Here is a 15,972-nt window from a genome sequence, read left to right as displayed (position 1 = left end):
CAGTGATTGGCCAGATCACTGCTCCTCTCATCCAGGCTTCCAGCTATTGTCCTCTCTTTTATGCCAGAGCCAACAGGAGGCTCTCTCCGCCGCTTCTCCCAGCCTACGAATGGCTGTTTTTCTCAAGTGACCTCTCAATCCAACCTTTGTCATCATATTCCACACAGATTGCGCAGGGAATCCTCGACAACCAACTTCCACTGTCATCAGCCATGCTGTCCACCCCTTGTCCCGGCAGTCCTGGACAAGTTGTTGGTACTTTGTTTTCTTCCTCTCTGCCGCTTCCTCACATCCCTCCTCCCACGGGACAGTAAGTTCCACCAGGATGATTTTCTTTCCCTCTGGGGACCACAAAACTATGTCTGGTCTCAGAGTGGTGGACAGTACTGCCTCTGGGAAGAGGAGCCTCCGCCCCAGGTCGACCTCCATCTCCCATCCCTGGGCCAACTGCAGGAGGTTTTGGTTGGCTTGGCCTTGGACAACTGGTCTATGACCCTCTTTCACGAAGGTGATGGTGCTCAGCAATGGCTTTGTTTTGGCTGGGTGTTCCTTTCTCCTCTCTTGCTCCAAGATGTCTGCGAGCATTGCCAACACCTTGTCATGGCGCCACCTGTATCTTCCCTGGGTCAATGCTGTTTTGCACCCAGACAGAATGTGCGCCATAGTTCCTTTACCGCCACACAACCTGCACAGCGGGTCCTCCCTCATTCCCCACCTATGCAAGTTGACTGGGGTCGGCAGGGTGTCATATACTGCTCGAAGCAGAAATGAGATACGAAACGGCTCCAGCCTCCACAGTTCACTCCACGTCACGTTCCTCTAATATATTGTATATATAATACAATATATTATTGTATTATATATTGTATATATATATTGTATATGTATAGGGGTGGGACCTAATAAGTTTACTTCTTCCCACACCCTTTTGAGCCAATCTTGACATCTACAAAAGATTAGTCACATGTAATGTTTTCAATGTAGGTGTAAAAATAATGTGTATATATATATATATATATATATATGTATATATATATATATATATATATATATATATATATATATATATCTTTTGTATTTCATGTCATTCTTTTGTTTTGTTTGCATGGTTCAAAATAAACCATTCATTCATTATTAACTTAGGGGAGCGGCTCCACAGTGTGTATGGAGCAGCGGTGGGACCAAGTCATTGTTTTGCAAGTCACAAGTAAGTTGCAAGTTTTTGCCCTCAAGTCTCGAGTCAAGTCCCGAGTCAAGACAGGCAAGTCCGAGTCAAGTCCAAAGTCAATACTGGAAAGTCTCAAGTCAAGTCCCAAGTCCTGCATTTTGGGTTTCGAGTCATTTCAAGTCTTTTTAACCACAGAGTAATATATGTACACAGATTGTGTATGCTTTTAAAACGCTGTATGTATTTATTATAAAAAAAACAGTGCTGACATTGCACTTCATAATAGCACTATTAACCAGTTATTCTAAACATTTAACTCATTCCTTTACAGTACAAACACATTTGAAAAAACAAGTGCAACTGTACTTATTTGCACAAAAGTGTTAACATTGTATTTCCATGGAATATTGCATTGTAACTAGTTCATCAGCAGTTTATGTCATGTTGTCACCTAATCTCACTGATATCATCTCATACTGTATGTGTTTATGTGTGTGTACACATGAAAAACAACAAATACATGAACATAACAATGAACAGTGCTGTACTTTTTAGATGTCAGGGCTCTAAGGAATATGTACACATATTTTTAATATAGTATACATTTGAACTGACCTTTATTTGACTATGTTTGTCTTTATATTGCACAATTGTAGTGGTCTTTCTTGAACTATCTAAAAAAAAAAGATGTAAATATAACTAAAAACTTGTTGAAAAATAAACAAGTGATTCAATTATAAATAAAGATTTCTACACATAGAAGTAATCAGCAACTTAAAGTGCCCTCTTTGGGGATTGCAATAGAGATCCATCTGGAATCATCAACTTCATTCTTAACATTTCTTCACAAAAAATAAATCTTTAACATCAATATTTATGGAACATGTCCACAAAAAAATCTAGCTGTCAACACTGAATATTGCATTGTTGCATTTCTTTTCACAGTTTATGAATTTACATTCATATTTTGTTGAAGTATTTTTCAATAAATATATTTATAAAGGATTTTGAATTGTTGCTATTTTTAGAATATTTAAAAAAATAACATGTACCCCTTGGGATACCTTTAAGTACCCCCATTTGAGAACCTCTGGTCCATAGGTCCGTAAAATATATAGATATCTAATGTATTCATACATTGTTTATGTAGGATATCCACATGTATATACAACCTAATCATATTGTTTATTCAACTTCAAAATAGCTGACTGTTTTTTTCCCCTTCTCTGGGATTATATTCCCAGTTTTGATCTCAGACGTCTGGTCACATAGCATATAAGAATATTCTATTACTGTTAAGCAAATTATGAACACACCAAAACATGTGTCCTTTATCATAGTGAAGTGAAGTGAATTATACTTATATAGCGCTTTTTCTCAAGTGACTCAAGGCGCTTTACATAGTGAAACCCAATATCTAAGTTACATTTAAACCAGTGTGGGTGGCACTGGGAGCAGGTGGGTAAAGTGTCTTGCCCAAGGACACAACGGCAGTAACTAGGATGGCACAAGCGGGAATCGAACCTGCAACCCTCAAGTTGCTGGCACAGCCACTCTACCAACCGAGCTATGCCGCCCCACGTATGTCATAGCTACACGTATGACAAGAAAGCGCGTGAATGTAAGTGGTATTCAGTGAGTTAATATGAATTAAATGTGCTAACAGTTCATTGGTCCTGCCAAATTAATTGCACTGAGTGGAGTGGATCACCACTCCAAGATGGCGGCCCCGCGTCTCGTCTGCTGCAATAGGCAGTAGCACTCGATGCTGCGTCTACTTATAAGATGTCTATGGTTATAACGTTAGCAGTGAGTTTACAGCCTCACTGATTTAACTACACAACAAATAAAAGTCACGTTACTCAGCCAATAAACGTTAACTTACATTCAAAACTTACCCTTTGTGCAACTTCAAATGTCGAACGAAGTTGTAAAATGATGCGTCTCCGACTGTAATCTTCCAACCGCATGTTTTGCATACGGCAATTCCTGTTTTGTTGACCAAGTTGTAGTTTTAATACCCGAACGAAACACTTCAAGGCATAATTTTCTTCACTTATTCTTCTGTTGTTTGAAAGCTCTTCTTCGTTGGTTTTCCTGCAATTTGATTGGGTGAATGCTGTGTGACGAAAACAACGTGGATGTAATTTGATTGGCTGTTGTACTGACAGGTAGAGCACAGGCTGTCATCGCACACATGTTGACAAACACACGTACACAATGGAAGATACGGAGCGCTCCTGAATAACTTTTTAATCGTTGGGTTTTGGGGAAAGTAGCAAGTCATGTCAAGTCAAAAGGCTCAAGTCCAAGTCAAGTCACAAGTCATTGATGTTAAAGTCTAAGTCGAGTTGCAAGTCTTTTTACATTTTGTCAAGTCGAGTCTAAAGTCATCAAATTCATGACTCGAGTCTGACTCGAGTCCAAGTCATGTGACTCGAGTCCACACCTCTGGTATGGAGACACATCATTTAGCAGCTAGCCGCTTGTCAATGGGCGGACTAGAAAATAAATACAGTGTCAGTCAGGGGGCATCGGCGTTTGTGATCAGTATTAAATGGCATTAATTGGCAATGGCGATCACACACTTTTTCCCGAAAATCGGATGATACTGATCAGTTGCCAATTGATCGGCACATTCCTACATGGTGGTGTGTACTGATGTATGACAGTCGTATAATTATGTAGACTCCAAATGGAAGCGCTAAAAACTACAACATGGCTGACGGGGAGAAGTTACAGTCCAAGTGGAGGCACATAAAATAAAACTGCCCACAAAAAGCCACTGACGAGACGGTCAGAAAGCGGCTTGAAGGTTGTCTGTAAAACGTAATCCATGCAATATTTTGACCAAAGAACCACCATTACATGTTATGTAGACCACAAGGAAGTGTTTTAAATGTATAAAAAAAAAGATAATATGACCCCTTTAAGTTGTTACCACAGCGATGAAGCAAAGTAATAAACTGGAGTGAATGCAAAGAACAGGAATGAAGAAAGGGGATGAAACGAAAAAGATGACTTTACATTGTTTAATAATAAGAACAATCTTTCAAAGTAAGCCTCCGACATTCTTTTATTGAAGGGCACCGGCCCAGGAAAAGGTATCCTTATAAAATGAGTCCAACTTACTACTTAACCTTATCGAATAGAATTAATAAAATATGCGGTAGCCTCAGGTTGCAGGGAATGTATGCAAATGTTACACTATATATGAAACGCTCTTTACAACGTCTTACAAAGTATTCCTTTTTCCTAATATTACACTTTAATTTCATGGCTGGCTGGGGCTTTGCTGATAAGGTTTAGAAAATTACTGTTTCAGGTAAAAGCACAGCAAAAATCATTCACTGTTTTTTTTTAACTACAGTTACGGAAAGAAAGGAACAATAGATAACCTCTATTGTGTTTCTGTGTCTTCTCTGTGTTTCAGTGGTAGACAGCAAGGTGATCCTCGAGGGCCTGCAGAGGTACACCCCGATGCCAATCTATCTGCCTGTCAGCTACCGGATCCTTAATGCTGAGTCAGCTTTCTTCCTACAGGAAGCAAACCAGGATTTAATGAAGAATTCCAGCCTGCAGGCCCGCACAGAGTCCTTCTTCATCCAGCAGGCACGCCACATGCCCTATGTCAATGCTAGCTATGGGCCGCTATCCGTCCAACAGCCCGTGCCGCTAGAGATGCTGCAAACACAGCCCGGGCCGTTCAACCAGCACACTTTCATTTCGCCATCGGAGCCAACGTCAGCGTCACTGTCGCCGCTCTTTACGTTTAACTGGAAAGTTCACGCCTACATCATCAATGAGAGGATTCACCCCAGCTGGCCCAAGGTCCAAGTGTTATTCTATGTCGCAGGGAGGGACTGGGATGACTACAGCGCTATCCAAAAGCTGCCTTGCATCAGAATGTTCGCCTTCCATGAGACCCAAGAGGTGCGGGGTACATGTAGGCTGAAAGGAGAACTAGGGATTTGTGTTGCGGAGCTGGAACCCCTTTCAAGCTGGTTCAGCCCACCCACCGTTAGGCCAGGTCGGCAGAGAGTGTCAGAGCAGGCCGAGGGCACACCTGTGGAGCTCTATTACACGCTTCAAACCACCAACAGCGGTGACTGCAGCGCCGAGGACTCAAGGAAAGGCAGTACGATGCGCACAGAGCCGCACGGTCCCATGGGATACTCTGCCGGGCACACGGCGATGCAACGCATTGGCAACGTCAGGCTCTTTCAGCCGCTATCGGAGCTGAAACTTGACAGTAACTTTCTGGTCATGGTGCCCTCCAAACCCATCCGTCAGAGAGAAACCGTCTCGGCTTTTCTGGCTCTGTCGACTCTTTCCTCCGTGCAGATCTTCACCCTCAGGTGAGCAATTCTGACAAAAGCCTTTTTCAAGTCTGTGTCAACTCGCTTCTGAATTAAGCCATTCTGTCTTTTTGCACTGGGGCCTCCAAGATCAAACACAAAGCATTTCCTGTTTCTGATTGACTTCCAAGTATTTTCATTTAAAAAACAATCTTTCTCATCAGAAATAATGTGTTTATGAAACATACCATGACCCTGAAAGAGACAAGCGGTAGAAAGTGGATGGATGGATAGACAGCACAGGCAGCGGTGTACACTAGTGTCCAATTGGTAGTGTGCATGATTTAATTAATTGTATGACTTAAAGGCCTACTGAAATGAGATTTTCTTATTTAAACGGGGATAGCAGGTCCATTCTATGTGTCATACTTGATCATTTCACGATATTGCCATATTTTTGCTGAAAGGATTTAGTAGAGAACATCCACGATAAAGTTCGCAACTGGAGAAAAGCCCTGCCTCTACCGGAAGATGATGACGTCACATTGATTTTAATGAGAGCCTCCAACAAAAACAGCTATTCAGACCGAGAAAACGCCAATTCTCCCATTAATTTTAGCGAGGATGAAAGATTCGTGTTTGAGGATATTGATAGCGACGGACTAGAATGCGTTGCATTGAGACCGATTCAGATGTTTTTAGAGACATTTACTAGGATAATTCTGCGAAATCCCTTATCTTTCTATTGTGTTGCTAGTGTTTTAGTGAGTTTAACAGTACCTGATAGTCGGAAGTGTACGTCCACGGCCGTGTGTTGACGCGCAGTGTCTCGGGGAAGTCGACGGCAGCTGTATGGACGGCACAAGCTCAGCTGATATCCGGTAAGAGGCGACTTTTTAACCACAATTTTCTCACCGAAACCTGCTGGTTGACAGGTAGTCGGGATCCATGTCCGCTGTGATCCATAGTAAAGTTTCACCTCCGTGAATATTAAACAAGGAATCACCGTGTGTTTGTGTGGCTAAAGGCTAAAGATTCCCAACTCCATCTTGCTACTTTGACTTCTCCAATATTAATTGAACAAATTGCAAAAGATTCAGCAACACAGATGTCCAAAATACTGTGTAATTATGCCGTTAAAGCAGACGACTTTTAGCTGTGTGTCTGCGCAGCGCTCATATTCATAACAGCCCGTGACGTAACGCGTACACGTCATCATTCCGCGACGTTTTCAAGAAAAAAGTCCCGGGAAATTTAAAGTTGCAATTTAGTAAACTAAAAAGGCCGTATTGGCATGTGTTGCAATGTTAATATTTCATCATTGATATATAAACTATCAGACTGCGTGGTGGGTAGTAGTGGGTTTCAGTAGGCCTTTAACTTACAATGTCTGAAGCACAGCAAAATATGCAAGATATACATGCAATTAAGGACATTTCAAGAGACTCTAGATCTCGTGAGACGAGGTTGGCTGACCTCCCAGCAAGCTAACCTGTCCAGCCAGAGTATTTAAATGATAAATGGGTTGTACTTATATAGCGCTTTGACACTACTTCCACATTTACCCATTCACACACACATTCACACACTGATGGAGGGAGCTGCCATGCAAGGGGCTAACCAGCACCCATCAGGAGCAAGGTTGAAGTGTCTTGCTCAGGACACAACGGACGTGACGAAGTTGGTACTAGGTGGGGATTGAACCAGAGACCCTAAGGTTGCGCACGGCCACTCTCCATCTCGTTCTGATGTCGCATATGCTAGTTGATGGTTTTTGTAAAACTTTCTTTCTTCTTTGGAGGCTTTACTAAAAACAAAATCCTTGTTGTTAGGTCAAAGTCTCGCAAGATTTCTCTGACGTGACTAATGTTGAGGTTTTGGTTTGCTATCGGCTCACAATTTTCTGGAAAATGTTGGGTAGACCCTAGAGTTGTTTGACTTTAGAGCACGTCTCTTAAATTTGTAGTCTGTGGGCCCATGTTCTGCACTCCCTGGGCGACTCATAGTTAAATATTTTATTGGGATCTTGATTCCCACTAGGCACTAAAGGCCTAATCTATTTAAGGTTTGCATGTATTAAAACAACACTTATGTATTAAAACAAGACTATTAACTAGATGAGGCAATTCCTGAAGGAATTGCGTGTGAATGCTCCAATGCTGAAGTTGAACTGAAATGCTGACATAATGTAGTAAAAATGTACGAATACTTTGAATGTTGGAATGGTTTGAATGTTGAAGAGTTTTAATGCTTAGAGGTGACAGAGCTTTCGCCGCTGCTGCTCCCAAGCTCTGGAACGACCTACCTCTGAGTGTTAGACAAGCCTCCTCTCTTCCTGTTTTTAAATGTCTCTTAAAAACATACTTTTATTCCTTGGCTTTTAACACTAAGTGATAGCCATCCTGCAATGGCGCCCCATTATACACCTGCTGTGAACCTGTTTTTTATGTTTTATTTATTTATTTCTTATGTTCTGTTTGTGTTGTGTTGTTTGCTCGGTCTTCGTATTATCTTTTAACCTGTCCATTGTACAGCACTTTGGCTACCCCTGTGGTAAATTTAAATGTGCTTTATAAATAAAGTTGATTTGATTTGATTTGATTAATTTCCAGGAAAACAATTTTTTTTTGTCACTTGGGAACATGTTATTTTGAATGTCCAGGATAAGAGGAATGTGTTAATGTTGGAATGGTTTGAATAGGTTGAAAAATGTGGTAATTGTGCAACTCTGAAAAATGTTCCATTCATTTCAATGAGAACGTCCTTGAAATTTGTGAATTTTGGGAAAAGTGGGATTTTTTAGAAAATGATTAGGAGCATTAATGTCATAAATGAGCTGAACTGGTTGGTTTTGGACTAGTTTAAATCGGTCAAGAAATGTTGAAGTAGTAAATAGTTTTAGGGAATTTCGGGAAAATCAGGATTTTTTTTTAAATGGTAAAAAAATGTGGATGGTTTGAATAAGTTGAAATGGTTGATGTTCGAATTTTTCAAATCGGTCGATAAATGTTGAAGCAGTAACATGTTGAAATGAGAAATGGTATTAAAGTATTCCTGGAATTTTGGAAAAACCGGGAATTTTTCCTTTTCAAAAAACTAAGAGAAATGTTTTGACAGTGGAACAGCTGAAATTAGTTGAAAAATGTGGGAGGAGTCGCCGCCAGAAAAAAGAGTGGAAATAGGGCTTTGGAAAAACAGGAATTCTGGAAAATCCTGGAATGTTTTTGGAAATGGCGGAAATTTCAATTTCCCATTCAAATTATTTTGAATGGGAAACATGTCCCGGAAAACCTAGAATTCTGGGAAATCTGGGAATTTTTGGAATTTGTCAAGGGATAGCCCGCGATTCCCGAATAGACTGAACGGTTTGAAGTTTGAACGGTTTGAATCGAATGAAAAATGTGGACGGTAGAGTGCGCCAAAATCTGGAGAAGAAGAAGTTTAAAAATCGTATGTAAGCATTCACACAGTAACAGTAAATTATTGAGTGTGTAGATTAATATTATTTTTTAAGAAAAAATTGCAACTGCATATGACACAATATGTCATCAGATGTGTCAACAGCTAAATTAGGAGCCTTTGTAACCTGTTTCAAAATGGTTCTATCATCATACATGTGGAAAATGATATATTGGTATTTTTCGGAGTACAAGTCGCACCGGCCGAAAATGCATAATAAAGAAGGAAAAAAACATTTATACGTCGCACTGGAGTGTAAGTCACATTTTTGGGGAAAATGTATTTGATAAAATCCAACACCAAGAATAGACATTTGAAAGGCAATTTAAAATAAATAAAGAATAGTGAACAACAGGCTGAATAAGTGTACGTTATATGAGGCATAAATAACCAACTGAGAAGGCGCCTGGTATGTTAACCTAACATATTATGGTAAGAGTCATTCAAATAACTATAACATATAGAACATGCTATACCTTTACCAAACAATCTGTCCCTCTTATCGATAAATCCCATGAAATCTTATACGTCTAGTCTCTTACGTGAATGAGCTAAATAATATTATTTGATATTTTACGGTAATGTGTTAATAATTTCACACATAAGTCGCTCCTGAGTATATGTCCCACCCCCGGCCAAACTATGAAAAAAACTGTGACTTATAGTCCAAAAAATACGGTACATAACATTAACGCAAGAGAATGCAATATATATTGCAGTGTAGATTTTAGGCCGTATCACCCATACCTATGATGAACTCATCCGGTGTGAGATGAAATTGAAAAACAACATCTAATCGGAAAGTTTGTGCCCTTCAAACTCGTTTTTTAAGTCACAAATAATAAAGCACACAATTAAAAAATCTTATAGCAGGAGAGGGTAGAATAACAGTGCATTTAACCAAGTCCAGTGACATTTACAGTCTTCAAACTGTCACCAGTGTGTGAAATTGTGTGGTTGCAAACTCATTTCCAATAGCGAAGAGACTCACTGATGCTCTGAATGATGTTGTTGGGACTCATGTAAAATGACTCAGGAACAGTGAAACTAAGCAGGTTGTACCATGTCGTTGTTGACACACATTATGTGAGAGAAATGGAGTTGATTTTGTGCGTTTACCCGTTTCCATGAAGTGGGGCATCGTTGTCCCTCGGGTGTTGGCTGGATTCATTTTTTTGGTAACCCTTCAATACTTACACTAAACACAAAAAAGGCTAACCATACTGTAGTGAATCAAACTGCACTGCTGTGTAGTTCTTGACCACAAGAATTATCAGTAGTGGGCAAATTTATGGATTAGTCTGTGGCATTAGAGATTAGGAAATGTGTGCATGATAAGCTTTTGATTTGCCTTTCCATTGCAGGCGACGTTGCGGTGACACCGCCAGCCAACCGCCTGGTTGTTTATTTGGGTCATATACCTACTTTACCTAGTAAGGTAGTAGGGGTGTGGGAAAAAATCGATTCGAATACGAATCGAATCGTTTATGTTGTGCGATTAAGAATCAATTAAAAGTTTTAAAAAATTGATTTTTTTAAAAATTAATTTAAATGGTTTTTTTTTATCAATCCAACAAACCACTACACAGCAATATCATAACAATGCAATCCAATTCCAAAACCAAACCTGACCTAGCAACACTTAGAACTGCAATAAACAGAGCACTTGAGAGGAGACACAAACCCGACACAGAACAAACCAAAAGTAGTGAAATAAAAATTAATATTATCAACAACAGTATCAATAATAGTTATAATTTCAGCATAGCAGTGATTACAAATCCCTAATTGACATTATCATTAGACATTTATAAAAATTAAAAAAAAGTTTCACAGTGGCTTACACTTGCATCGCATCTCATAAGCTTGACAACACACTGTGTCCAATGTTTTCACAAAGATAAAATAAGTCAAATTTTTGGTTCGTTTAACACATTTACATTATTGCAATCAGTTGATAAAACATTGTCCTTTACAATTATAAAAGCTTTTTACAAAAATCTACTACTCTGCTTGCATGTCAGCAGACTGGGGTAGATCCTGCTGAAATCCTATGTAGTGAATGAATACAGAATCCTTTTAAATCGGGAAAAAAATCGTTTTTGAATCGAGAATCGAATCGAATCAAAAAAAACGCAATATTATCGAATCGTAGGAGACCCAGAGATTCACAGCCCTATAAGGTAGTGTTGCAAATGAAGTGTTAACAAGATTGTGTTCTTTGAATGTTAAAACCTGCCCTCACTGCAAGACACAAATGACATTGACATGTAAAAAAGGAAAAGGGACGAGCATTTTGCTAAGTGCATGAGTTGTGCACAGAAGTAAAAACAAAAGCTGCCTTTTTGAATAGAAATTGATAACGTGTTTAAAAGCTGCACCTTTGACCACAATGGGCCCCATTCAGCAATACGTGTTTAACTTTTCCTCTTATCTTTCTTCCCAAGTGATTTCTTATGATGAGTCCATTCAAATTAATGACGTGTTCTTGAATGGCCAAATTGTTCCCACCTGCTGTTCTTAAGTTGCTGAATGCCAAATTGTCAACGCGTGCGTGGCTATCATAATTTGCATTACCCCAATACGCATATGTAAACACCCTTAATTCCCCATATAAGGGCACAATTCCGGCGGAAAAGCCGAACATCAAACACACAGAGTAAAAACAAACAGATTATAGAAGAGATATTCGTACTATTCCGCAAGGAGAAGTACACAATGTCAAAACGTAATTTTAAGAAAAGGGGGACTGCTGACGTAGCCTAAAGCGTTCAAATAAATATTAGTCACTTCGGACAAATAGGTCTACATGGTCGTGAAATATGCACTCCCTCCCCAAGGCACGATCTGCGGCATCTTGCAGTAGCAGCAAAAGTATTGCCATTGTGCGAGTTGAGTTGCAACGGGGTGTGAGAGGCCTGTTGGTCTTTTTCAACGTCCTGGTAATTGATGGTTGTGTGTGTATGTGTGTGTGTGGTATTTTGAAATGTCTATATATTACTCATTTTGCTATATGTCTGTCTGTCTTATCCATCTATCTATCTATCTATCTATCTATCTATCTATCTATCTATCTATCTATCTATCTATCTATCTATCTATCTATCTATCTATCTATCTATCTATCTATCTATCTATCCATCTATCTATCTATCTATCTATCTATCTATCTATCTATCTATCTATCTATCTATCTATCTATCTATCTATCTATCTATCTATCTATCTATGATATTAATTTAACATTAGACAATAGAAGTAAGGAAACTTCAATGTTAATCAATCAATGTTTATTTATATAGCCCTAAATCACAAGTGTCAAAAAGGGCTGCACAAGCCACAACAACATCCTCAGTTCAGATCCCACATCAGGGCAAGGAAAAACTCAACCCAGTGGGGTGACAATGAGAAACCTTCGAGAGGACCGTAGAGGTTTTTTTTTTGCACCATGACTAGGGAAGGTTATTTGCATTTGGTCATACAAATAAATGCTGCACGAAGACACTTTCTGAGGATAAGTAAAGGTCATTTACCAGAAAGAACTCTATGTTGTTCACTAGATGGTGATGAAAGAAAACCATCAATGTATGCTGACTTTTAAAATGCCGGTAAGAGTTCTTACTCAACGCACCACGTTGCTTTACCTCTTCACCTGCAATGTTGTTGTTGCTGACTCACTTCCGTCAGCAAATTAATTTATTTTATTTACAATTGTTATTGCCGATATTTGTCAATGAATCGTTGCACCACTAGTTTCCATGATGGATTGTTCGGACTTGTCAACACTTAAATGGCGACTTTGAACAGTTTGTAAAGATTGTTTTAATGCATTCATCTTGCATATTTCCTATCTGGGTCTTTTTGAGGTGACTCCAAGGCGTCAGTCATTGATTCATCGAGCCTTGTCTCGTATGAAACATTATTCAGAAAGACTTTAATTGCTCCTTGTTGTTTGATGCAAATGGAGCCATAAGGATATTTTATGCTGGGTTTCCTGTACGCCTGAGATCTAAATCATGAACGATGAAGCTGTAAGCATCCTCAAAGTGGTGCTGTGACACAGTGCCACTGCAATTCGTCAACACCGGATGAGCAGGAAATCTGCCAAAAAGCCTTATTGCTGTGTCTCTCACTCCAGCAATGATGAACTCCCATGAAGCACCACCCTCCTCAATGTTTATCACACTGCTCAACGTGGCTGCATATTACATTAAAGCTTAGATGGCCTTATCTTTGCTACATCCACGTCCGTAGCATCCACCATACGTTTAGATGTTCCCTTTTATTTTCCCCCTTGAGAGAGTGCAGTCTTGAAACCAAAACTACCTCATTAGCAGCCAAAAGATACAACCTCAAAGTGTTTGAAAATCGCAGGCTACTTTGCAATACTTGATTGCAAGTTTACCAAACTCTGTAATTGCACTGCTGAATAATCCCATGTTAACTTTATTTTTGAGCAGCCCTTTTATCTTAAAAACAACTGAAGAGTAGTACAGTATTTATTTCTGTATTGGTTGATGATGCATTATATATAATAAACGTTACCCTTTAAGTTCTTGCACTGACCCAGAAGAAACCATAGAACTTTCAAGGTCAAGCGCAATTTGTTCCGGAATATGGTCGACTTCTGATTTATTTGAGATTCAAAACTTTTGCAGCGTCAGCAAACCGTATACAGTGGAACCTTGTTATACAAACCCCTCATTGTACAAACGTTTTGTTTTAAAAAACACAGAGCGAATATAACTATGCCGGCAGACTCAGTGGATTTGTCTACATCATGCTCTTAAACTTAATAAATGACTGATAAATTGTGTGTGTGTTCATATATATATATATATATGTATATATATATATATATATATATATATATATATATATATATATATATATATATATATATATATATTAGGGTTGGGCAAATTAATGCGTTAATTACGAGTTAACTCATCAATCTATTAACGCCGACAATTATTTTATCGCACATTTGCGTATGTTGTTTACATGCTTTTATTTTGTTAACGCCTTTTCTTAACAAGATGGCGTCGCCCGGACGGGCTTCGGCTTCGAGGGGCTCTTGTTAAAGATGGAACATTTGGCAAAAACACCGTACAATTCTTCAAATTTCATGGCTGGCTTACAGCGTGGTCACTCCGGGATCACTTACGACCGCCAGACAATTCTGAATGTGGATACATTGGGCCGTTTTGGACTGAATGACGCGTGCTTGCTAGACCGGCTAGCTAGCATGGGAATACTTTGCCGGCTACATCCAGCGGCCTGTGAAGCAGCGGAGTATATGTGTTGTCTGTCTATTCATGAATAATGCAGACGAGGAGTGTTGGCTGAGTTCTTAACGTTTGCTTTCAGAGCGTGCATATCACAACATACAAGATGCCGTCATGGCGACACAACCTATACCGGGCTACCGCGCATGCTCGTCACTCCTTTTGCATGCTGGGTAGGGTAGTTCTTTTATTCCCTGGCTCATAACATCACAATATAGTACCATGTATATGCGTTCAGTTTATCAAAGCACCAAGCAAACAATCGGAAAATTCCCATCATATCAATTCCTAGATATGGTCATAATTATTTTAAATGCACTACGCAGAATAAACACAACATTATTAATATTGCTACTACGGATAATTTGATCAAAAATTCCCTAAAACAGCCCACTACCTATAATATAGGTTTTTTAAACATAAGATCCCTGATAAAAAAAATGTTTCTGCTGTTACCTCAGAAATTGCCTGTTAAGATGTTATGATTGTGGCTCAGATATTTGTATGTAGATTATATTTATTTTCCATAACAAACAGGATAACTTAAATACCCTGGCAGTGGTAGTAATAAGCTTAAATGTTTGTATTTACATTTTTTGAGTTGATTTTTCATCAAATATGCCAATTAACTGCTACTGTTTAACAAGGACTGATTTAAATTGTGTTTGCACAAGAAATGTTTTGGCGCTTTTGTTCATGTGGGGGAATATTCCAATAAAGGTGCACTACACACTACTTTTGAATTCATTATTGGGCTTTGCGTATAAAATGCAGTTAATCGCGATTAATCAGAGAAATAGTGTGATTAACTTCGATTAAAATTTTTAATCGTTGCCCAGCCCTAATATATATATATATATATATATATATATATATATATATATATATATATATATATATATATATATATATATATATATATATATATATATATAGTAACAGTTTAGTATGGGGAACATATTCACCATTAATTAGTTGCTTATTAAAGTAACAAAGACTTCATTCAGTTATTTGGACATTAGGGGAACATATAAGGGTTAGGGTTACTAATAAGCAATAATTCTGAGGTTATTGAGGGAAGACTCTTAGTTATTGGCTTACTGCTTGTATAATAAGGCCTTGCAGAATGAGACATTAATAAGTACTTAATAATGACTAATTAAGAGCCAATATGTTACTAATTTGCATGTTAATTACCAACTAATTATTGGTGAATATGTGTTCCCCATACCAAAGTGTTAGCAGTACAGGCCGAAAGTTTTGACACACCTTCTCCTCATTCAACATATTTTCTTTATTTCCATGACTATTTGCATTGTAGATTGTCACTGTCATTGTGGAGTTATGTACTTAACAAAAAAAAGTGAAGTAACTAAATACATGTTTTTATATTCTACTTTCTTCAAAATGGCCACCCTTTGGTCTGAATACTTTTTTGCACACTCTTGTCATTCTCTCGATGACATGTTTTCAGTTATTTCACCTTTTTTTGTTAAGTACATAATTCCACGTGTTCATTCATAGTTTTGATGCCTTCAGTGACAATCTACAATGTAAATAGTCATGAAAATAAAGAAAACACATTGAATGAGAAAGTGTGTCCAAACTTTTGGCCTGTACTGTATGTGTGTGTGTGTATGTATGTATATATATATATATATATATATATATATATATATATATATATATATTAGGGGTGTGGGGAAAAATCGATTGGAATACGAATCTAATCGTTTATGTTGTGCGATTCTGAATTGAT

General features: G+C 38.5%; 1 protein-coding gene across 1 annotated transcript in view; it reads left to right on the top strand.

Moving 5' to 3' along the window:
• Window positions 1–15,972, top strand: part of si:dkey-112m2.1 (transmembrane protein 132C) — a 591,189-nt gene that overhangs the window by 182,270 nt on the left and 392,947 nt on the right. Inside the window, exon 3 of the mRNA XM_061876686.1 lies at window positions 4,602–5,526. Coding sequence (XP_061732670.1) covers window positions 4,602–5,526 — 925 coding nt within the window. The remainder of the gene's footprint in view (window positions 1–4,601; window positions 5,527–15,972) is intronic.

This window comes from Nerophis ophidion, linkage group LG17 (genome assembly GCF_033978795.1).
Source record: "Nerophis ophidion isolate RoL-2023_Sa linkage group LG17, RoL_Noph_v1.0, whole genome shotgun sequence".
Lineage (NCBI taxonomy): Eukaryota > Metazoa > Chordata > Actinopteri > Syngnathiformes > Syngnathidae > Nerophis > Nerophis ophidion.
Note: the sequence above shows the minus strand (reverse complement) of the source record. Positions and strands in the feature narration are given on the sequence as shown.